The 25460-nt window shown below is 43.8% G+C and overlaps 2 protein-coding genes across 11 annotated transcripts in view; one reads left to right on the top strand and one right to left on the bottom strand.

The window, feature by feature from the left end:
• MACROD2 (mono-ADP ribosylhydrolase 2) overlaps positions 1–25460 on the bottom strand; it is an 837243-nt gene that overhangs the window by 721350 nt on the left and 90433 nt on the right. The window lies entirely within an intron of this gene.
• On the top strand, positions 17313–24294 carry FLRT3 (fibronectin leucine rich transmembrane protein 3). The gene is made up of 2 exons (XM_003203647.4): positions 17313–17453; positions 18578–24294. Exon 2 carries the CDS (start codon positions 18618–18620, stop codon positions 20559–20561), a length of 1944 nt encoding a protein of 647 aa, XP_003203695.1. The 5' UTR covers positions 17313–17453; positions 18578–18617; the 3' UTR covers positions 20562–24294.

The raw sequence follows: 25460 nt of genomic DNA, 5'->3' as shown, positions 1-25460 counted from the left end.
TGTTTAAGACATGCAGGGGATTCCAAAATTCACCTCAGAAGACCAGATGCTTTCTGAAGTTATGTCTGTGACACCTTTGATACAAAAAATAAAATAAAAATGAGAAGTTATTGAGCCTCCATGACATTGAAGGTCCTGCTAAGCATCACAGCAGTACACCACGTTACCTTCATCCTCCCCAAACCCAATGCAAAACATTTAAGAACCAAAAAGCACTGGCTTTTAATAACCTACTGTTTTGAAATCATTACATGGCAAGTTTAATTTTAAAACAATAAGAAACAAAGTGGCCAAATTATATGAGACACAGTGCTGAAGATTGGCAGGGAAGTGGGCATCACCAGGTGCAACACTGCTACCCACTCTGCGAGCCAGTATCTGCTCTAAAGTCGGGAGAGAAATTCTCTGAAAAACTCCTAAAACCTCAGCAGTTATTACCTTCTACACAAGTGAATTCCATCTGAAGCCACACGCTTAAGTAGTACTGAGTTAGCACAGAAATGGATAAAAGCCAGGAAATTCTAAGTTTAAGCTGACTCGCCATGCTTAGCACACACTATTGTCCTTTATCCCTAAAATTTAATTAAAACCCAGTTCTGACCAGTTGTAATAAGTAGTACAGAAAACTGATTATCGGAATTGCTTTCCTCCAACAGCCTATTGTGCTACACTTCCTCTCTGCAAAACACAAAAGACTCTATGTACATTTTTCTCTTTCTCTGAAAAGAGGACTGAAAAAAAAAAAAAATCCAGTCTGAACTTTTATTTAGTTGCCAATTGTGCTGCGGAATGAAACTAAGCATTTTCTTTTAAAAGCTGATTCAAATTCAGTACTTAATCACGCCATAGCAGAGCAAGAGCAGCAGCAAATTATGTTACAATTACATGAGAAATTCTTTTACAAGATTTTGTTTTCAGTCACTTCTAATCTTCTGATGGCTGCCATTTGCCGGGTTGATATTTTCCTAATAATATTTCTGCCTGAAACTAGCCGGGCTGATCAGAATAAAAGGGAATATAAGGAAATGTGCGTGCACACATGCGCAGAACACAGACTGGGAGGAAAGCGCTTATGTTTGATTAGAAAAATTGTTTTAGATGCCGTGAAATATTTCCTTTTTTTTTCTTTTTCTTTTTTTTTTCCCCTTCTAAATTGCTCTTTTACCCTTCTTCTATCAGTTTCGTTACTCCTGCACGTCAGTTCTCCTGCTGCACAACCAGCATAACCATACACCGTTGCAGAATAATACTTTTACAGCCTCAGAAGGCAGGTCCCACCAGCCCTGCCTGGAGCAGCGGAGCCAGCGCTCGTGCCCAAGGTGCCCACGCTGTGGAGACACCCAGCTGTGTGGGTGACCGAGCCACCCAGGAGGAGGCACGGCATGGGACGGCAGTGTGGGTGTCCAAGACCTCCTCCTCGCCGCAGCTTTCTCACCCACAAGTCAGATGGCTCAGAGAGATCAAGCTGCTTCTGTTGTCTAAACAGCGCAGCAGCACCTGCAAAGTGCACAACACCCATTTTTGAAACAACCCCGAAAAGGCTTAGCTCTGTCTACACAACCAAAAACTTTAAAGAGAACTTAATTTGCTGTTGCAAAAAGATGACTGTAATCCAGCTAACCTATTCTTGCCACGGATGAATCAAAAAATACAAGCAAACATATCTACAGCCTTATAAGGATACTCAGCGGAGTTAGAAAGTTTTCAGGTGAAAGCTATTAAACCCATACAGCTTCAAAGAGGAAAGGTATGATCCTGCACGGGCCAGCAACAGGTCAGTGCCTGTTCCAGAGGTGCTTCAGCTTTATTCCTGCAAACAGCTCCTGGATTGGCTGCTGCACCGCCATTGCTCCCATCTGCCCTTCGCCACAAACAAGAAACAACACAGCAGTGCTTGCAAGCCGAAGCGAGAATGCACAAACATGCATCTTCCTCGCTCTCTGCCCCGGCAAATCTGAATTTGCTTTTTTGGCATGGTCTGCTAGCCTTTGGGATCTCACAGCAGAGGACAAGCTGCCCATACTCTGCATTTCTCTGTTGCGTTCCCAGGTTGCAGTTGTGTTTTTCCAGCAAGAACTGCAAAAGCAGCTGATGGTCATTTTTAGTAACTTCCCTTCTTCTCTAAGAGGGGAAAAGAACTCAAAATACCAATGGATGAGGAGGTGGTGGGATACTGGCTGCACAAAACCAACGACTGCACAACACTCAGCAGCCAGCCTGCTGCTCACTGGGGTACCACCAATGCCACGCATTACCTTTACTTTCAAGAGACTGCTTCTACTTAAAATCTTAAGCCAGATAAGCGCCAGGTTGCACAGAGCTGCTGGTTGCGACAAAACCAACAGCTACCAGGCCACCTGACAAAAATGCCAAGTTCCATGCCAAAAAAGCAACTCTTCTTAGGAGGCATTTTGCCAAAATACTAAAATCCCTATGACCACATTGAAAACAGCAAAGTAAATCCACTGCAACAGCCCAGCATGTTATGGTGTCTCTCACTTTTAAAAATACACCAGATGTCGCATGATAGGTTACAGAAAGAACTGAGCGTTTTTGAGCTTCAGACACGAAAAAGCAAAGAAGAGAATTGTTTCTGTAGCAACATGACAACCAACATAAAACCGTAAGAGAAGTTGATAGCTGCATATGCCAAGCTCACACGCTCCCTAAGTACAAGTTTCCATGCGAGCAGTAAGGCGGAAGCTCACAGATGCGGGGTTAGAACAGCAAGGGTGGCTGCAGGCCCCGCTCCTGCGCAGGCAGCGCTCCTTGCAGTTGTGCAGCAGCACGGAGAGGCGAGGGAAGCAAACAAACAGACGCAGGCAAGCAGCAGCAGCGTGACGAGCGCTGTCACCGGCCGTCTGTCAGCGCGGGATCATCTGCTCCTCCAGCTGATGCGTGCCGCCTGAAACACTTCCACGCACACGGAGCTTCCGCTGCGTCTGCGGGTACGAGCAGAGCCCCTGCTGAGGCTTAAAACTTGGCTTTTCGTCTTGTGAAAAGCATACCTGCAATATTGTTCAAGACTGCTTAAGTGTGGCTCGGCTTGCCCAGGATGCTACTGCACAGATACCGGCGCTCGGCCGGCTCCGTCACGAGCTGATTAGAAGGCAGCACCAAAAGAAAACGCTTCCACTTTTAGGGGGAAAGTCTGATTTTCAGGCGGCTGAGCTTACTAAAGGATTGGCCAAACACGAGCGCCGACGCAAAGAGGAGACAGGGCTGCCCTCTGCGGTTGCTGCCAGCCCTCGGCCGAGCTGCTGCAGTCTGCAGATGTGCCTGCCTGCAGCACCAGGAGCTGAGCTCACCGCCCATTGCTGGGCTCCGCTGTGCGCCCGGAGCGCAGGGCTGACCCGGCACGGCACACTGTATTGCGACTGCACAATCCACAAAGAATTTACAACTGCAATCAGCCTCTCTGCATCCCTTGGGAAAAATGATCGGGAAGAAATGAAGCAGGCTTTGTTATATCCACGAACAACGATGTAAAATAACATAAAATAGAAATAAAGACAAACATTAGCAAGCTATCAACAGAAAGATTTTGTTCCTCACTGGGGTCATTCTCAGATGTGCTCATATTTAAGTGCAGAGGTAATTTCCCAGTGCAGCTGTTAACAGTTCTTCCTGAACTTCTCTCGGATTTCGGGTGTTGCATCTGCAGGCATTTGCAAGGCAAACTTCTGTTTTTAGGGCTGTGAAACTACAAAAGCACATGCCTCAACAATTTCTTCCAATACGTGTACTTCGTGTCACACGGGATACCACAGTCATTTCATTTGCAAAACGTTTGAAGTTTTTTTACATACACAACCACATTGCTATTCTAACAGCCATCTCATGATGGGGTTGTTATGTTTTTGCTTCTTTGTTTTGGTTTGTTGTTTTTTTTCCACCTATCAAAAACATGCTGAGATACCCACCAGGTGCACAACAACTGCCAGTAACCTGTTAATTTGGGCATCCTCGCTGGCTTTAGTAGCGTGCAATTTTAAAGACTCACTGATGGGGTCAAGAACTACTCCAATCTTAGTTAGGGAACTTTCGTTCAAACGAAGATTTTGTTATTAGTAAATGGAAATTAATATTTCTTACTCGCAAACTTGTTGCTTTATCCAAAACCCTACTTGCCTACAAAGACATAGCACTTTAATTAGGAACACAGAAATCTCATACTGGATTCAGATCCTAGGTTCAATTTGACCTTCCATGCCATCGAGAAGTTTTTGCTTTCACAGCAACATAGAAAATGGAGTGTGGCACCTACAAGTTTTATTAAAATACATGAAAACTCAAAAGGGATTTACGTTTTGGTTTTATATCCTAACTAGACTAACAAGCTCACCCCAAATGCCTCAACTTTCCGGAGACTCCGTGCTGAAGATCTCGTGGGTTTCTGCAGGTTGCTCCACTTTAGGATTCCGGAGGCACAGGAACTGGCAACAGCAATTAGCATGCGCTCACAAAAAGGCAAAAGAACAGAAACTTTGAGGAAAGAGATTAAAGATGGATTAAGGAAGAAAAAAAATGTAGAACACTGCTCCAGATATTAAGCTCAAAATGACTTTCAGATCCCATTTCCCATGAAACTACAGCTTCTTGCCACTTCAAGGAATTTCATCCTCAGCAGTCAAGGCGTACCCACTAAACACATGCACATCGCCTGCTCCAAGAACACACATATGCCTTACAACTACTTCTTTCTACTGCGTGGCCTCGAGGAGCCATGCAGATGCCGAGGACACACCAGCCTTACAACGATTCTTGCAGATGGTGCTGGTGGAGGCCATTCTCAGATGAGCCATTCTTGTATCTCAACTGAGATACGGCTTCCTCGAGTCCAAATCTCATCAAATCTCCTTGCACTCTTCATGTTGAGGGAAATTTTCCAGTTCTCTTTAACTTATTTTTAATCACCGTATCAATTTGTAACCTTCTGCCAACACACTAACTGCTGCCATGCAAAGGCCCTTCTGAAACACCCTCTCTCGCTGAATAGGCAGACAGAATAAGAATCCCCACTTAAAACCAAACAAATCTGTTCAGACAATGTATACTTAGTTCTTCCTGAGAGTAAACGCTGCTGAGTTATTCATATATTCACCGCTGGCACGCAGCCTTTCATGATTTCCAACCAGGTATTACACAAGCAAATCAGCAAACACACGGAGCGCAGTTCATTGCTAGATGATAGCACAGAGCAGACACCAACACCACCAGCAGTGAGGGTGGTGCAACTGGCCAAAACAGCATGAGAATGCTTTGATTTGATTTGCATGCAAAGGAGTGGGGGTGGGGGTCATTTTTTTTAAATAGAGAGCAGATCACCCCATAAAGCCTTCTTCGCCAGCTCCATGTCCAAGCAATTGCTTCAAGCTATAGAGAATATTAAATATTCTAACGGGGTAACTAATATATTACAGATCTACACAGAACCTGGCCGATGTAATTTCAGAAGACGAGACCTTTGTGAAAGTGCTCAGCTAGTTTGGGACCTTCAGAGAAGGAAATAAAACAGGAAACTCTTTAATATGCAAATAGAGACTGGGAGCCAAGGACAACGAGGGAGAGAAGAGCGCTAAGAAGCAGCAGCTTCTCGTGGCAGAAGATGGATGCACAATCAGCAGAATGTAGAGCGCTCTGGTGTGGGTTATCCTGCAGGACACAAAGCTGCTGGGCATTGCAGGAGGAGAAACCGGGAGAGGCAGGGTGTTTGTATTGACTATGGTGAGAAGAAAGAGAGAGTGCAGCAAAGGCTTATCAGGAGATAAAAGAAAACATGGAGAGAGGACAAGAAGAATCATCTTGATGGCCTGAAAATATACTTGCGAGAAAGAACGCAGCTTCCAAGCTTCCAGTATATCGCTACAGAGAACTAAAATTTATGAAAACTGTATGAAAATATAACTGTTCTTTAAGCTACACGTATTGTTTTATCTTCTCCCTCAGAGGAGGGGAAGTTCCACCGTAAAATCCATCACCAAGGGAACATTACCTCCTCCATGAAAATATATCTTTGACTCAGTGAATCTCATTTTGAGCCATGATATTTAATGTGAGAACTGGTCCTCATTTTGCAAAGTGAAATCACACTCAATCAAATATTTGCCATATTTCAGTAAATAACACTTTGAGATACCTTGTATTCTGGGTGTGCTTATGGTAACATTTTCACATTTTGTTACGTAATGCCAGCACCCAGTTTTTTCATCCAAAAACTCCTCTGACAACTGCTGAAATCTTCAGGCAGTGAAGACAGCAAATTTAACCTCCAAATTAACAGAGCTGCTAGGCCCACAGAAACATGACTTTTTACCAACAGATACCAGCCTTGTTGCCAGACATCTACCTTGCCAACAGCAGGAGTGGCAGTGAGAACACAACCACCACCAGCAGAAGAGCAGCAGAACACCAGCAGTGCATCCCAAGTCCCACTTCCCCAAGCACGAGGCACTGCTGCCTTATAGATCTTTTTGCTCTTGCAGGCCAGCTTTCAGCAGCTCTTGCAGATGAAGCAGTTCAAATTCCAAGGAAAGGAGTCCAAGACCAGTGCTGCCACAGAAAGGTTTGCTCTTTCAAGCGTTTACTCTATTGGTTTTGAGTATTTCTCTGCTACTCTGATCTCTTATACAGAAGTAAGTATTTCTATATAAAATTACACTTACTACTCTGTTAGGCTCGGTACAGGTTCTATATATAAAACCTTGAATTTGAAAATATAAGAAACAACCTCAGGGAGGAATAGCAGTTTTGTCCTCAGCAGGATCATTCCTCACACATGGCAGACATTACTAACAATCTAGATCAAATTTTCAAGGCTGTTTTAGGAGCGCATTATTTTTCTTTAACACACGTTTGGTGTAGAACCTTCAAAGACGTGTCAAAAGTATGGAAAGTCTGTTCTGCTCTGACAGCATTGCTTACTTCATCCAGTTTGCAAGCAAAAACTATACAGATAGATCTTGAAAGAGTTAGCTCTTGCTTTGCCTAAAAGCTCTGTCAAGGTGGCTTCATGGTTTGACACTTAGAAGAAATTGCCTCTTAAACACAGAAAGTCATCAGTCGTAAACATTAGGAACGGCCTTTCTTAGCATGAACTTAATCTGTCAGATCTCTCTACCAATTTCTGTACATTCTGCAAGTAAAAAAGTAAATAGCTTACTTATTAGCTTTGCAATTTCATATAGTCCATTAAGTGACTTAATTTTGCTATCAATAGCACATAATGCGATGAGCAAAACTGTTAGTCTGCCTTAGGAAAAATAGTGATGTGGTTACATCAGGGGCGTCTCTGAGCTGACAAGGCTTTCCCCTGAGGATATTCAGGAGAGTTAGAAAGCAGAAGAGGAAAAGAGCATGGAGAGAAGGGAGAGGAATGGCACAGAACACAGGTGTAGTTGTTTAATCTCCTGGCCTGTCAAGACAGACAAAATAATTACAATTACAACCATTCTCTCTCAAACATTCCTCTGTCAAGGAGTAAAAAAAAGAACAATCACACTTGAGCCCAACCAATCTAAACCAACTGTTCAGTTTTAGACCATTTGTACCTTTTTAGCTCTGCTGCAGATTGTCTTTCATGACCACGTTCTCATTTCTGCTGCATTTGATGCAGAGTTGCTGCACCAACTTTGACAAGTTACTGTAGGTACAAATACAGTGCTGAGAGCTGAGCTTGACGGACATTTAATTTTGAAGGAATTTATCCCGAATTAGATTCTAATTTTAAAATGGCTCAAATCTTTTAAAGACACTAATTCAAACTGTAATATATATTTGCTGAGAAACTGTGCTTAGGCAATATCCAAAAATGTTCTAAGCCATATATCATAGAAAAGTTCATATATTATAGCACTTTCTTTTCTTAGATGTCTCCACAAATCAGACAATGCCTAACTTGGAAGTGGGACAGCCTGCTTTGAAAAATCAATATAACCTGATAAAAGCCTAAAGCTAAAAACCACTAAGGCTCATTTCAGGGTATTTCACTGAATATCAAACTATTACTCTCAGCGCTACCTAAGTGAAATTCATCCTTGAGGAGCCTGAAGCAGCAACAGTTTGGTTTCTACTCGCAAAGAGGGCTCTCTGTTCTCTGCACCGAGGATGACTGATCTCTGATTCAATTTCACTTCCCGGTCAATGTGTTTGGTTTCTTAACATTTCATAAGTGTCCTGCCCAGAAACATTTACGAGTGAAACTTGATCTACAGTAGAACAAAGGAGATCCAAAACACTGTCAAGTCACAGCCAGAGTCCTTGAGGTCGACCTTTGGCTGAGGGCAGTTCCCAGGACTGTGCCTCTTATCATGCCATCGGGGCACTTACAGAAAACAACAAGCAGCACTGTTATCGCTTTGACTTGACAGCACCTTACACATGTGAGTTATAAACCTCCATTATCATTCTTCGAAATACATTACATACTGTAAGCACTCTCAATTTCCCATCTGCCGTCTTCCACAATCTTCCAACCTGCTAATCGTTAGCAAAATTGCCAAGTTTTCCAGGTCTGACAGGCATTTAATCTCCATGTCACAAGCATTAATTAATTTCATATGTAAAATATAGGTGAAAAGATTATTTTAACTTCAGAATTCAATTAAAATAACTTGTTATATTACTAGAGTTTGGTATATCTGTGTTACATATGCATATTTTCATTTCCTGCACACGAGTAACTTCGTCAGTATTAACAGAGTTCCTCAATTCTCCTGGAATTCAAGAAGCTTTGAATTTCTATAGATTAAGACCAAAACAGAGAAGAGGGTTGAGTTCACAACACATACTATTATTTGTGGAAAGCATTTTAAAGGCAAACCATGTTCTCAAGAAGTACAGTTAAAGAGCTTACATAAAATAATACAGTCAAAAATATGCTTGCGACAACATGTGAAAAACCCTTCAGTACTTTAAAGCAGCTGTGACTTGGTAAAATCTCATTATCTCTCACATGCCCATTGGAATTCTCCAGGAACATTTACTGGAATTTCTAACTGGTGCTGGAAGCAGCATCCCAGCCTTGGAACAGCACCACAAGGTAGCTGAGGGAGTACCATATACGACCTCTGAGAATATCCCAGAGCTATACATTAAGCTTTAGCAACGTGCCACAGTAACACCAAGCAACTAATGCATTCAGTCAGGCATGTGAAATACCAAATATACATTAAAAAGAAAAAGAAAAAAAAAAGCTGTAATCTCAGAGAAATTTCATTTAAAAGATCTGCAGGTTACTCAGAGAATCTCAAAACGCTTCCTGCCCACTGTCGTGTCCCAAACATCTGAACTCAAACACTGCAACGCAGGGCACATCTAAGCTTGTATAATGTGGGCGTATACATAGGCATGCAGGTATGTAAAATACATTACAAACACATTACGATGTATAAGCTTCTCACACTGAGCAGACTAGGGCACAGCTCACCCTGCCAGGACTCTACAATTGACTGACAATTGTACCTCAACTTGAAGTCAATTCCTTATTAGTTTTTACCGCCCTTGGAGAAAGATTAGAACTGAAACGATAACGAAAAAGTACCCTTTTCCCATTGTCAAGGAAGATCAACCCAGGATTTATTTATTTATTTTCTAAATTAGTTGAATGAATACAGAACATCCAAATACCACATAGGGCAAGCAGCATTCAAAAATCTATTAAAATTCCTCCCATAAAAATGTGAGCTGCAACTCTTCCTACCTGATGTTCGGTTTCACCAGAAGCCAAACCAACGGAGCTGAAATACTCAAAACTCACTCCGTAAGCACAACTTTCCAGCGCTTTCCACAACCCCGGGGGAAATGAAGCTCCCTTTAACCTTAACAAAGCTCAGCTTTGCTATCTTCAACACCCACACAAATGCAGCTGATGGACAAGCGGCTGCCATGGTGGGGGCTTGCTGCCATGTTGGGACCAGCCGCCACGTTGGGGGGCTTGCTGCCATGTTGGGACCAGCTGCCATGTTGGGGGGCTTGCTGCCATGTTGGGATTAGCTGCCACGTTGGGGGGCTTGCTGCCATGTTGGGACCAGCCGCCACGTTGGGGGGCTTGCTGCCATGTTGGGACCAGCCGCCACGTTGGGGGCTTGCTGCCATGTTGGGACCAGCCACCACGTTGGGAGCTTGCTGCCCCTCAGCCCCCATGCTAGCAGCTGGGCCACAAGGCTAAGATGGAGGAGGGGGAAGCAGCTTGCCTCCATGCTGCCAGCCAGGAAAGAGAGACATGGCAAAGAAGCCCGCAGTTTGGTTTGCAAGTTGATAAAACATGAATAAAAGGGAACCTGGCTTGGTGAGAAAGCAGCTGGGAGTGCATGGCCCCTTGCCACAAGGCAGCTCTGCCACTGTGCTGAGCACCCACACCCTGAAGGAGCCACGGACTCCTCACTTTTTAGCGCTTTACAATTTTATTTTCTCTCCTCAAGCGCTTCTACAACTCATTACCGCTCCCACTACCCACAGAGAAGCCAAAACTCAGAGCGCGAAGTGAGCCGCCCGCGACCTCACGGCTGCCCTTGGGGCGCCCGGGAACCGCGCCACGGCTCCCCTCAGCCCGCGGCGCTGCCCCTCCCGCGGCACGGCTATGGCGCCGCCTGCTGCTCCCCCTAGCGGCCGCGCCCCGCCCCGCCCCTCCCGCCGAGGCCCCGCCCCCCGCTGACGTGCGGCCCCGCCCCCGCGGCTGCCCGCTGCCGCCGCGACTTGAGGGCGAGCTCGGCGGCTGCCCCGCGCTTCCGTGCGCTCCGCTCTTCGTCGCTCCGCACCTGGCCGCGCGGCTCCCGGCCCGCCAGTGGGATTTACGGCGGCCGCCTCGCCGCAGCCGACGTCCAACCCGCGCACCGCAGGTAAGTGCTGCTCCGCGCTGCCTCCGCGGGAGTTGCGCGGGTCGGCCGCGGGGTAAGGGAGAAGAAGGAGCAGGAGGGGGCACGGCTCGGAGCTGCCGGCGGGGAGCAGAGCCGCGCGGCCCCCGCGCTCCGTCCCTACTTGCCGTCAACTTTTGCGCGGCTCCCCGAGCTCCCAGCCCGCCTCCCGCAGCCGGCGCTGGGCTCCGCGCCCCGCTCTCGGCGCTGCTTTCTGCCCCCGGGCTTTTGTTCCGCTGCCCGCCCGGCCCGGGATCCCGGCGTCGTGCGGAGAGTCGGGATAGAGGCAGAAAATGAATAGACTTAGAGCGGCGATTCGTTCTCTCGACCCCGATTTCCTCGCCTAAAACGCGCTGCCCGAAAAGATCGAAGCATCGCTTGCGCTCCCCAGCCTGCCGCCCGGGGATATGGCGTCTTAATGAACATTTCTTTGAATTAGCCAAATAAATGCGTTTGTCGAGCCGAGCGTGCGAAGGCAGGCAGGAATGATGTGCTGCGAAACGCACAGATGTGGCCGAATAGGAGGACAGCTGTGCGGGCTGCCAGCCCTTCCCCTCCACCCGAAAATAGCCTCCAGCCTCTCGTTCCCCCCCGGCCCCGTGAGCCCGCCCGGCTTCTGCTCGGTGTGCGAATGCTCCGTAAGGAAAAGGTACGCCGGGCTTCATCTGAAGCCTGTTTGTTACTTTAAGACCTGCCGAGGCCGTGCCGATCGCCCTCCCGCAGCTTTTCCCTTTTCTCCAGCCACGTTTCACCACTTCCCAAAGCCGTGTGTATATTTTCCCCGCTCCTCGCATACGGCAGAAGCGGCGCCCAGTTTTGGTGTGCATTCGAATATCGATTCTCCCTTTTTTTTTTTTTTTTTTTTTTTTTTTTTTTTTTTTGTGCATTCGTACCGTTTAATTTTAACTGGGGAAGGACTGCATGGATGAATACCACGGTTAATACAGCAACCACGGGAAATAAGATTCTGTAAAGTCCCCGAAAGAGTGATTTATTTTATTTTCTTTTAATTCCCCCGCTGGAGGCCGCCTCTGTTTTTCTCAACAGGAGACTTTGTTGTAATTAAAGCAGGGAGAACTGGACAGCAGCAAAGCCCTCTGCCTGGTGGCTCTCAGCAGCGCCGTTTTGCAGCGTGCACCACCCCCCAGCGGGCAAAAAACTCCGTAGTAAACTCGCAGCCAAGCTTTCATCTTTGGAAATGAAACGCGCACGTTTCAGGGCGAGAATCAAATAAAGGTGCATTTGTGGGGCTTTGCTTTTTCGTTTTCCCTTTGTAAGCGGTAGCTCAAAGTGGAAAGGTAGTGCGAAAGGCACCGGTGAGCCGTCCAAGGCATTGCTGGAGTTTGCAAACTTTGCTCTGCTGTTTTTCCGAGCGCTTTCAGTGGGTGGATGGCCATCTTTGTCTCCTTCCAGCAGGAAGCCTGCCTGCTAATGGCCGGGGAGCTCTCGAGGTTTGCTTTAATCACCCCGAGGCACGAGGCGGCTCAGGAGAATTAGTAGGCGATTGCTTACGTGTATTTTTAATAAGAGGCCCCGGCTCGCTCGGTGCAGGCAGGCCGAGCCCACAGTGTGCTGCACAGAGCTCACTGCATGCCCTGAAGCAGCCTGGCAGCCCCGCAGCTTGTCAAGTTTTCTGATCAGAGCAGTAAATTCAGTCATCAGTAGGCAAGCACTCGAAAGAGGAAAGAAACAAATCTCTACGGCAGCTGCATGCGGTATTTCAGTAATGGTTTGGATATGCTTAACGTTTTGTGCCAGGGACTCTGTGCAGGGTATAATTCCACCTAAATTTGTCAAGAGGGAAAACCAGTGATTTCCCCGTGGAAGCAGAGCAGCGTTTGTTGCCTGTTCTCTCATTCCGAGCGCAGGCACATGCCTCATCCCCACAGCAGCTCCCAGAGAGAGCCCAGGAGCCATCCCTGGCCCAGCTGAGCGAGCACTGCGATGCAGAGCACTGTGCTCCCCCTCCCCGGCCATGGGAGCAGGCAGGCCCTATAGGGCACAGCACTGCACAGCACTGCACAGTGCTCGGGGGCTCTTCGAGCCAACGTGCTCAAAGCCAGGAAGGGTTTTAAAAGTGAACTTCAGAAAGCAACCACTGAATCGCTCGTAGTCGATCTCCCTCCTCTGCAGCAGATGCTGCCCTGACTCACCTTTGGCATGAAGTTCAGCTTCCACTCGGAAACCATTTCAGAGTCAGATTCAATCCCATTAGAGGGAAGAACACATTAAATTTTTCTTTTTTAAGACAAGTGAGAACTAGAAGGAAAAAGGCAATATTGTGTTCAGCTACCACACAAGATGGAGGGGGAGGGATAAGCAAATAAATAAAACCTTATCGAACAAGAGGAAAAAAATAAAGCATGTTTCACCAAAACACAGAGAGCTGGGGAGCTTGCTCTCACTTTAATGAAAACCTCTGCATTCTTTAGCCCTGGAAAAGACAAGTAGAGGACCTTGTGCTTGTCTCACACTGAACAAAGGAGTGGGGCACCTTCCTGAAATATGATGATCGTGGAAATTTCAGCTCCTAGACAGGGTGCTTAGAAAGCATTTTGCTGTCACTATCAACTAAGTCTGAGTAATACACTTAAAAAAAAAAAAAACAAAGCATGTGCATTGTTTTAAGGACAGATTAGCACCATGGAACTTGTGTTGAAAACTTGGTGAAACTATTTGAGAGGAGCTGTGACCTCTGAGGACTAACCTGGCAGCACATGCAGTGGATGGGTCCAGTGGTATTTCAAGTGCATTTTATGTTTCTGATAATAACAAATACAGAGGTAATTCTGCGTCCTAGTACACAGGTTAAGCTAAATCATTAGGCTTGTCAATATGCATATCCTAATATGTAGGATATGTTACTCTTGTCCCTTACAACCTAAAAAATACGGGGTGAAAGTTGTCCCTGTGCCCTGTTGTGTCGGGGTTAGCAGCCAGCTCCTGGTTATCCCAGGGGCAGGTGGGGATTAAAGCAAGCACTGTGGGACCTGAAGTGCCAGATCTGGGTGTTAGTCAGGTTTTATCACATCTTGGAAAGAAGAAATCTCTTTTGGCACCATTTTTAGAAAAAACTTACAGCTTTTCTAACTTTTTTTTTTCTTTCTTTGCTTTTTTCTTTCCTTAAGGCAGCGCAGCTGTATACCACGTGTTAAAATAAATACTCTGTGCTTTGGTATTTTCTCTTACGCAGTGCAAATTGCTTTTACCATTTCAAACTGAGCTGTAGCCCGGCGATAAGTCCGGGTGCAGGTCCGGGCATCCCCGCTATCTGTAACACGGCTGCCTACACAATGTCCCAGGAAAAGTAATTTAACCACACAGTTCAGCAAAGTTCATGAAAATATTCAGCTCCCAATGAAGATAAGCGTAAAAGCTGCCGTTCGGCTGTTCCCTCCTTACTTTTGTTACCAAAAAGTCATTTAAAAATGAATTTCAGAATCCACTCTCTCAAATCCATTTTTTTTTCCTGCTCTGCTCGAAATTAATGGCTCCTTTCAGAGCCATGTGTCCATGAAGCCTCCCATGCTGATGCTGCGGGGACCTGCACACCCAGCGGGTCCCCCTGCTTTCATCCCAGGCCGGGATGGGAGGAGGAGGGCTGCAGCAGGGCAGCAGGATTCCCTTCTCTGCAGACAGATCGCTGGAGCCTTTGATATGCAAAAACATTGTTTTCAGCTGTGGCTCCAGATATAAAAGGGAAGTGCAAGATATCAAACAATCAGAACCTGGAGAAAACTATTCTGCCCTCAGAAAAGGGAGTGGGGGGCATGGGCTTAATCCACATTTTTGAAACAGTATCATCTTCTCCAAAGAGACCTGCTTTTATTTTTCTCCCTTGTTTTTATGTAATTTTGAGAGAAGGGATAAAAAAAATTCCAAGAACTTAATGAGCTTTAGTGCTTTCATTTTAATCCTACACATTACGCTATTATAATGGCAGCAATAAGCAAAGGGCTGACGATCAGACGGGGCAGAGAGGAAGCTGTTTATATGCTAGAAAGGTAAAGCCAATGCACTTAACTTTCTGGTGTCTGTATGCACGCTAGAGATAGTTTTGATCAATAGCAACGTGCTTTTTTTATTATTATTATTTTTTACAGCCTACTTAACAGCTCTGAAAGTTCTGAGGAACAATTTATGAGATTATTTTTTTTCCAGCTTCTTAAAAGCGACTCAAAGCCTTCAAAGGCCTACTTAACAACAAATTTATACTCTTACTTCACCACACTACTCCCAGAAAATGTCCTCTGTCACAACTTCACGTTACTTCCTATGAGACATTATTTTTATACGGCTCTTAAGCAACTGTTTTATTTCCAAGTTTTAGGAATAGATCCTGGACTTAAGTTTCCACAAACACTTGAGTGATACAGACCAAGGAAATTGGATGCTGCTTAATCTCAAAGAATGTGGAGCTTTTTTTGTTCCATTTTCTAATACTGACTGCATATATTAACCAATCCCTAAAAAAACATGCATTCCTTTATAGTCCAGAACAGAACCTTAGTTCTACTAAAAAGTAAAGAATGTCCTTGGATGCTTAATTCTGCCAATCTTACAGAACATCTCTCATTCCAATTTACAATTTTCATTGCACAACTGCTGAAACAAGGTGAAAAACAAACAGAAAACCAACCCTCAGATAAGCATTAAAGCAGCTTCAGGGAGCAGAGGCTTTACTGTTCCCTCACAGAACGCTCGCACCATCACAAGAGCAGGTTTGGTTTTGCTATTTTTTTTTCTCAAATGCTTATCTTTATGCTGTTGAAGAGGAAAAACATAATTTTATCTATGTAAATAATTGTTGTATCAGTGCAAGTCTCTTGCTACAGGAGTAGAGCCCACTGCACGAAGACTTTGTGATGCCTGCTTCCAATTACAAAAGAGTCTTAAAGCAGAGACTGCTTTTGTTCAGCTCTGTTATTTTATGATGGCCCAGAAGCAGCTCCAACTATGCCCACATGAAGGGAGTTAAACAAGCCTTATTCAGCCCAGTGTTTCTTCAGGGTTTTTCACTGCTGAGGACCATGCTCAGTACCGAGGATTTGATTTCAGACTTAACCACTGATATTTCAGATAGACACTGCCTATGTGCTCTCAGGGAACAGACTCGGTATCTCACTGGATACTTTCTGCCCTTAAAAACAGCCAAATAGTTCCCCGAGTAATAAGAAAAGCCGAGGTGACTTTTATTTTTGAAGTGAGAAAAATCAAATTAATAAAATGTCAATCTAGATAGTGATTCCACTGAGCAAAATGACAAATACAATAGCTCACGAGTTCAGACAGCTTGGCATACTGAGCACATCTTATGGAGAAAACCCACATGCCTCCATTTTCAAAAAGCTGATACAGATGACTACTAGCTAGCCCACAATGCAGAAACAGCAGGATGCGCGTGTGAAACATTAATTCTCTATTTCAGTGAAAACTTTTCCTCTTTCATCCAAGAAGTACTGAATGGTAATTAACTCATTTTAAATTTAATACCAAAGAGAGGTTCATGATCTACTTCTGTTTGCCTGAAACAAAAAGCAAGCAACCACGTTGGCTCCTCCCATGGCAAGACTGCCACTTGTCCTCAAGCGGGAAAACATCATTTGCAAAGACTTTGGTACTGTCTGTTAATGCACAATGACTTCATTTGCTGCTGGAAGGAGGGAAAAGATTTGTTCCAGCAAAATGGCAACCATGTGAGACTAAACAACAAAAGCTGTTTATAAACATCCCTGCATTATGCTGAAATACTGATATATTGGGATAAAATGATGTGCTGATTTTGTACAGTAAGCACAGCATGATTTACATAGGAATGGAATACAACAGAATACTCGTGTCCAGCAGTTGTTATTAATTACAATTTCTTCTGTTTGTTTTTACTTTTACAGGAAATTAAGAGTTCACGGAAAGCTTTAAAGAGGAGTTTTCTGGAAAGGGAATAACACTTTGGTGTCTTTCTATGAAGAAGACTACCTGAATTGTGTAACATTCCTACAGTTGGGGGACCTGCCTCAGCGTGCAGTGCAGGAGGAATTCTTTCCTGCATTACAAATTGGGAAGAAGTGTTAAGAGTGAGCGCTGGGAAATGGTCCTCTCTGAGAGGTGTGGATGTATCAGGATGTAGCTGCTGTACAAAGTTTATCCTTGGATAACTCTGGACAGAGACAAACCTCCATTGCTGACCTCCTGAAGAGGCGATCCTTGTTCAGGCCCCAGCATAATGAATAGTTTCCATCACGCGGCGCTCAAGCTCCAACCTCCCAGCTACTGCATCCCACAAAAGAGCTTGTACAAGTTACAAAGAAAGTAATTCTTGTTAAAGGCATTAAACCAAACAAAAGAGGCTCTCCATTCACAGACTTTACATGCGAACAGAAATAGAAGGAAGCTGAAGCTTTTCTGCTCCTCGGCCAGTGTGCTTACATGCCATGGTAAATCTTTGTTGGGTTGCCCCTGGAGCATAGTGCCTGGAAGCGAGCACCACCAGGAGGGGGCGGCCGAGGGAGAAGTCGTCCATGGAGTGAAGTACAAGAGCAAGAGAGGAATTTGTTTGCTGGATATCCTCAAGCACAAAATCTACTCTTACCTTTAAATACGGTAGGATCAATATGAATCTGCTTTCCTTTTCATGCCTTGGAGAATAAAGTTCATTAATATATGAACCCACAAGAGAAAGGGTCATGACACAGCTTAATGCATAGGGCATCTTACAGAAGTTTTCACCACCCTAATTACAGTGGTAATTGAATTATGTTGTCTTTAAAGCTATAAAAATGCTAATTACCTGAGTTCAGTATACATGAACATGCTACCAGTGCAAAGTACAATTTCAGTCTCAAGAGTTAATTTATATTATCCCACCCTGCACAGTATGAACTAAGAAGATGTGAAAATGTGGTTAAACCTGCCAAATATTCTCTTATTAGTGTACTGCTTAGCAAGAAGACTTTTGAGAATGACAAATATTTAAACATGAAATTAAGCATGTAATGAAATATTCCATCCAGCCAACTAGAAAGCCACAGCTTAGACAGCTCCGTTGGCTTGTAAGCTGCACACCAATTGTAACATTCACCTTTCTAAACATTCCAGGTTGAAAAACAAGAATAGTAAGCTGCAGTATTTGTAAAACGCACCACGTGGTGTTAAGTTCCCAGAAAAACCCAAAAAAAGTCTTGAGCTGGGCTCTGTTTTTGTGTGCATTTTGTACTGTGCCACTAGGACTTTCTTGAACCTCCAGAATAGCTACCACTGAACTTCTGGGTTTGGTAAGGGTTTTATAGTTCACTTAAGGGCTTCTAGGTAGTTAGCTGGCTTAGGAATTACTTCTTATCTTTCAGATATAGAATGATTTACTTGAACTCTGATTTGACTTCAGCTGTGTACTTATCTGGTATCTGCGAACAAAGATTGCCTCTATATGTGAAATGGGGAGGAATCTTCAGAAGGAGCCTTCTTCTTGGTTAAACTGAACCGCTCACAGATCAGACATGCCTGATTATATTATTTTAAATTACTATTCAGAATAGTCTATTAACTTAATTCGATTAGTAAAAGCAGAAATATTGTTACTGATGTATGTAGAAAAAGTAGAATGTCTACAGACTTGAATTTTTGTTTAATATGTGTCTATAAGATGTCTTCTGTAATGCTCAAGTCAAATTTTCATTGCATTTCTTCACTGATGATCTGGATAATTTTGTTTGTTTGTTTGTTTTTAGATTCTGAAGATCAGAACTCATCATCTCATCATTCCTGACCATGATTACTGTACCTTGGAGCGTCTTCCTAATTTGGACTAAAATAGGGCTGTTACTTGACATGGCACCTTATTCTGTCACTGCCAAATCGTGCCCATCAGTATGTCGCTGTGATGTGGGTTTCATATATTGTAATGATCGTGATTTGACATCTATTCCTACAGGAATCCCAGAGGATGCTACTAACCTCTTCCTTCAGAACAATCAAATAAATAATGCTGGGATTCCATCAGAACTGAAGAACTTGCGTAGGGTGGAAAGAATATTTTTATACCACAACAGCCTAGACGAATTCCCCACTAACCTCCCTAAGTACGTTAAAGAACTGCATTTGCAGGAGAATAATATAAGGACCATCACTTATGACTCACTTTCACAAATTCCTTATCTGGAAGAACTGCATTTGGATGATAATTCTGTTTCCGCTGTTAGCATTGAAGATGGAGCTTTCAGGGACAACATCTATCTCAGACTTCTTTTTCTCTCTCGAAATCACCTTAGCACCATTCCCTGGGGTTTGCCTAAAACAATAGAAGAGCTACGCTTGGATGATAATCGTATTTCCACAATTTCAGAGCTGTCCCTTCAAGACCTTACAAATCTAAAACGCCTTGTTCTAGATGGAAATCTGCTAAATAACCACGGATTAGGAGACAAGGTCTTCATGAATCTAGTCAATCTTACAGAACTGTCACTGGTTCGCAATTCACTTACAGCCGCACCAGTAAATTTGCCAGGAACAAACCTAAGGAAGCTTTATCTTCAAGAAAACCATATCAATCACGTGCCACCCAATGCTTTCTCTTACTTAAGGCAGTTGTATCGACTAGATATGTCCAATAACAATCTCAGCAATTTACCTCAGGGCGTCTTTGATGACCTGGACAACATAACTCAGCTGTTTCTTCGCAACAACCCTTGGCACTGTGGGTGCAAAATGAAGTGGGTCCGTGACTGGTTGCAGTCATTGCCTTTGAAAGTGAACGTACGCGGGCTGATGTGCCAAGCACCAGAAAAAGTGCGCGGAATGGCTATCAAAGATCTCAACGCGGAACTGTTCGATTGTAAGGATGACATGAGCACCATCCAGATCACTACTGCAGTACCCAACACACTGTACCCAGCCCAGGGACACTGGCCGGTTTCTGTGACCAAACAACCAGACATCAAGACCCCCAACCTAAACAAGAACTACAGAACCACGGCCAGCCCGGTACGCAAGATCATTACAATATTTGTGAAATCAGTGAGCACAGAGACCATCCACATCTCCTGGAAAGTTGCTCTGCCAATGACAGCCTTACGGCTCAGCTGGCTCAAGATGGGCCACAGCCCTGCCTTTGGATCTATAACTGAAACCATCGTGACAGGGGACAGGAGTGACTATCTGCTTACAGCACTCGAACCAGAGTCGCCGTACCGCGTGTGCATGGTCCCCATGGAAACCAGCAACATCTATCTCTCTGACGAGACACCTGAATGCATCGAGACTGAGACAGCTCCCCTCAAGATGTACAACCCGACAACCACACTCAACCGGGAGCAAGAAAAGGAGCCCTACAAGAACTCCAGCGTGCCTCTGGCCGCCATCATTGGTGGCGCGGTGGCACTGGTGGCCCTGGCACTGCTGGCCCTGGTGTGCTGGTACGTCCACAGGAATGGGGCCCTCTTCTCCCGGCACTGCGCCTACAGCAAGGGGCGCAGGAGGAAGGATGACTACGCTGAGGCGGGCACTAAGAAGGACAACTCCATCCTAGAAATCAGGGAGACTTCTTTTCAGATGATACCCATCACCAACGACCAGGTGTCCAAGGAGGAGTTTGTAATACACACCATTTTCCCCCCTAACGGCATGAATCTGTATAAGAACAGCCACAGTGAAAGCAGTAGTAACAGGAGCTACAGAGACAGTGGTATTCCAGATTCAGATCATTCACACTCATGATACTGAAGGACATGAAAGACTGGTTTGCTTTTGGTTGGTTTGTTGTTTGTTTGTTTTTTTTTTAAAAAAAAAAAAAGAGAAAAGACTGACTTTTAACGGTTGCTGTTCTACTGCAAAACACTGGATTAAAGAGACTGACAAAGCAATGTACTGTACATTTGCCATATAATTTATATTTAAGAACTTTTTATTAAAAGTTTCAAATTTCAGGCTACTGCTGCGATTAATGTAGTGGGGATACCTGACCACAATTCTATATTTTAGTATTTTTTAGTAATTTGTACTGTATTTTCCTTGCTAATATTGAAGTTACAGACCATTTAACTTTTGTGTTCTACTGAGTAAGATGACTTGTTGACTGTGAAAGTGAATTTTCTTGCCGTGTTGAGCAGTCAGAACATTCATCTGAGATCCTTGTAAGTGTAAGCACAGGCCATTTTTCACTTTGATATTAATAAAATAATGTTAAACCTGGCAAATCAGGAAGATCAAGAAGTGGTTGCAAAAACTCACAGAACTTAAATGTTGGGTCTATTAAATCTGTAAACCACGACAATATTCAATAAACAAAAATGCGTGTAGTAATGGGCAATATCAGCTGTCTGGATACATCCATGCAACAATGGTGAAATCCAATCTAAAAAGAAAATAATCTAATCGATTACATGCATGAGACTTAAACTGTTCGCATGTGTAAAGAAAAAACTGACCCTTGGAAGAAAGCGTAACAAAATTCCTAACAAGGAATTCTAAAGAAACGCGCTAGGCTCCAGTAACCAAGGGGTAGATAGGGTGTAACGGTAGATTTCTGGTTATCAACACCAGTGGTCTGTTAGAGAGAAAACGGTGATGGATGGCCACAGACATTTGGAAGGCAGTGGCAGAGGGACAGGGAGAACACTGAGCAACTGTTCTTCAGCAGAAGGGCTGGAAGTACAGTTTCGTAAGGAAAACAAGCAGGACGAAAAGCAGGCAAGCGGTGTCTCATAAATTTTAGTCACCCAGGTCAAAAGAAAATTGGGGAACGCAGATATTTTAAAGCATATACTTAAACGTTCTGTAGGTACGCGTTAACTGTACTGCCATTACAGTCAGGAATACTGCCCATTACTGTCACAGTTTTCCAGAAATTCCTTGCTAAATCTGTAAAGTAACGTTTCTTTCTGCCTTCCTGCTAAACTATATGCTATTTCATGTTTAAACCCCAAGCCACACTTTGTTGCCATAATCATTTGTCTTTTCAACTAAAAACCAAAGTGCATTGTACGCCCTTTGGCCGGTCTTGTATGTGCCTTGATCCAACGCTACATGTATCAAGTTTTTTAAAACAAAACAAAAAACCCTAAAAAAAATAAAATACCCACTTTTTCGTACATAACTTAAATATGACAAACATTGGTCTCATTGATGAATAAAGTTGAAAAATCAGTAGAGTAACGCCACGTATCTGAGGTGCACTGGCAGGAAAGCCACTCAGAAGCTACTGTTGTTCAGGTCCTAAGTTCCATCTTTTACTTTGTTCAATATGGTATCACACTTCCTGGGTTTCTGTATTGTTAATCACTTCAGTAGCGAGTTTTAACAACTTCCAATTGTATCAGTAATGAAAGGAAGGGAAATTACAGTTACAGCTCTCTCAGATCTTTTTCAACAAAACCACTGATTAAAAGGTAGCGGGACATACAAATGCTTAATATTTTGGACATTATTTTGGACAGGAAAGAATGTATACCAAATGCAGTTCTATTTTAAGAGTGTTTTAGCAGTGCTCAGCCTCTCTGTTTCTCCAGGGTAGTAAGGGGTGGAAGATGACAGGACGAACTACAGGAGATGCCAATACTGATGGTTTCAGCAGTCACTCAACAAATGACTCCTGCCAGAGGTCCATCTGCCTGCACAGACACCAAGTTGCCAGTGACAGACAACTCATTTCAGCTTCATTTACCAGATGTGGCCAGAGAAGTTCCTCTCCAAACACCCCATGCCACGGTTTCCAGTTTTTGGGAAGTGGAGGAGCAGCTCTGTGCTTCACCACTGACTTCTCGCAGTCCCACCTGTGCTTTACGTGGAACAGGGCTGGATCCACAATGCCAATGCACTCACTGGGGACACATGATGCTGAACAGCTCTGTGCTGCTCTGGGAGACGTACTCAGCAGGACTATTCTGCTCTATTTTCTCATCAGGTACAAATCTGAAGGGAGAGAAAGCCAAGACTAAGCATGTGGAGACTCATTTCATTCTGGAAGACCAATCCAGAGAAGACTGACCTGCTTTTCTTCATGCAAACTAGCATACTGGGACCCTTATATCTGAAATACATTTAATGGCTGGCTCGCTGGCAACAGATTACTAGTTCTTTGCCATCAGCACTCCAACAGCAAAATCAAAAAGGTTTTGCTGCATTTTCAAGCTGTTGATATGAAAACCTCTCTTGTAGCTGACTCAAAACTTGTACTGTGGAAAGGATAAAAGAAAACCCCATGAATACTTTTCCTGTGCCTCTCCTGGGGTCAGCCAGAGGCAGCTTAATAACACTGCACACCATCTGCTTGCATTTCTGAGATGATTCCACACAGACATCCTGTGGGCTAGCAGAAGTCATCATTTGAGGAGATAGTTGCATGTCAATCTTAATTACAAGGACTTCTCTTATAAAATGTACATAATATGAGACAGTAATATGGAAATCCAAAGCAACTTCAACAAGCTGGCCCAGTTGTTCCAGGTTTACCTCCACCAGAATGCAGATGAGAACCTGGAGCAATGATGCCAGGCTCTATGGAAAAGCAGACCAGGTTTGCAGGCAGAGCTGGTGTCCTCCTACAGCAGCTGCTGTCAGTGGAAAAAACACCACACATCTACGCATACAAGATCTTCAAGTTCTATGCCAACTTTTAGAAGACACGCATAATATGAAGCTGTGTTAATTTGGCAAGTGAAAGATTAATTTCAAACTAAAGTCTCTATTTTTTTTCTTTTGATATTTACAAAAATTTCTGCTGCTTGTCATGACCATCTCTCAAGACTCTTCTTAACCTAACACTCCAGTTACAGCATGCAGTACACTCTAGCACCAGTACATACATCCATTCATCCATTCTATTAGACAGCTGTATATTCAGACAAATCAGATTACTTCATCCCGCAGTATATTCATTTATCAAAATAAAATTAATCCACATTAAATTTATCTCAACTTTTAAAATCCACGTTATCACGTTATTTCAGTGTGCTGTTAAATATTTAATTTCAGAGCAAGGAGTGAAATGTTTTTCAATGCAGCCTACACCCCTGTTCAGAGTTAACTTAATCAGCTTCTTCTATGTTAATTTATGCCCAGTATCTTTCACATTCCTTATTACTGCTCCCTTTCTTGATTTATAAACTACTCACAGTTCTGTTTATTCTGAATGCTGACACCAAAAAAAAACCCAGGTACTTTGGAAGCCATATTCATTTTGTCTCATCTCATAACTGCATTTGCTTCATTTTTAAACTATTAGTTCCTAACTCTGTACAACAGCCTGAAACGCAACAACTGTTGGGGTCTGAGGTTGTGTTTTTGTTTTTTTTCCTGGCTTTAACAGTAGCACAATCAAAGCATTATGGCTTTGGAACACCGTTACCAATTCTGCTAATGCTTTAGCTAGCTTGCAAGCTATATTGTGCCAATGCTGTACATACTGTGTAGAGCAGCAAATGCAATAAAGCAAGAATGAAAGTAATAAAAAGCCTTATTTACTATTAAATAACTCATTGATGATATAACGCAATGAGCACATATGCAGACTTCTGTCTTAAATAAGAGGGTATCATTCTGTGCGTTCGTCCACAACTGCAGTTGGACACGGTCTTCCATCACAAACTGGCAAATACCACCTACCTCTACTTCTCCAAACCAGATTACTTTTGGTTTTGGATGGAGCCATCACTCGCTCGGATGTCCTCCGCTTTCAAAACAGCTTAACCTTATTTTCAAATCCACAGAGGCACGTTAACCACATAGTGCTTCAGGATCACCTTGGGAATGAGCTTTGTTTAATTAACTGTTTCCTAAGTGTCACCGCAACAACAAGCTTCAAGCCACAAGCCAGTGCTTACCACAACTGCAATTTTTACAAAGTGTCTACTGACTCCGTATCTGGGGAGTTTCTTCCATCCAGAAGTGGTTCATCAGAAAGAAAGATGATTGACTGAAACCAGACAGGAAAATTTTATGCTTTGAAGTCTATTTTGTCTTTGCAAATGAATTTAATTTGGAGGATGCTGAAGGAGCTTTCCTCTAACAATCAAATTAGAGCTGTTTCAAGCCCTCTGAAGATATAACTGCGTATCAGTCTGGACACATAATCTTTTTTTGGTGAACATGTACACTGGATTTATTCTCAATAGTAAATCACCAGATTGTTTCCTGATCCTTGTAAAAATGTAGACAAAAACAAAATATATCTCAGTAAAACAGCTGCACAGCACCTAGTTCAAAGCAACCTCTACCAGCATCCATCAGGATGCTCGTTTTCCTGCAACTTTAATGATTACTGGGGAACGTTCATACCCAGTGTGGCAACCAAAGCACTTCAACAATACGGATGTTAAGCCAAATAACTGTCCTCTAGCAGCTCCTGGGATTGTCCCCTGTCCAAGGTGCAAGCAGCCAGCAACTCCATTCCCCTTCCAAGGAGAAGATGGCAACGAGCAGCAGCTGACCATCAGTGCAGTGCTGCAGCATCCTACCACTCCACACACATCTCTAAGCAAAGGTTTGTCAGAAGCTACCTCTGAGGCCCAAAGAACAAGATTTCAGGACCAGCGTGTCAGTAGATTTCCATCACTTGTTGCTACCTCTGCTTTTGCTTAGGATGAAAATGCAACAGAGTCGTGGTATAAAACCTCCCAA

The sequence above is a fragment of the Meleagris gallopavo genome, chromosome 2, assembly GCF_905368555.1.
Source record: "Meleagris gallopavo chromosome 2, MGAL_WU_HG_1.1, whole genome shotgun sequence".
In the NCBI taxonomy this organism is placed as follows: Eukaryota; Metazoa; Chordata; class Aves; order Galliformes; family Phasianidae; genus Meleagris; species Meleagris gallopavo.
This window is presented reverse-complemented; position numbering and strand designations above follow the sequence as displayed.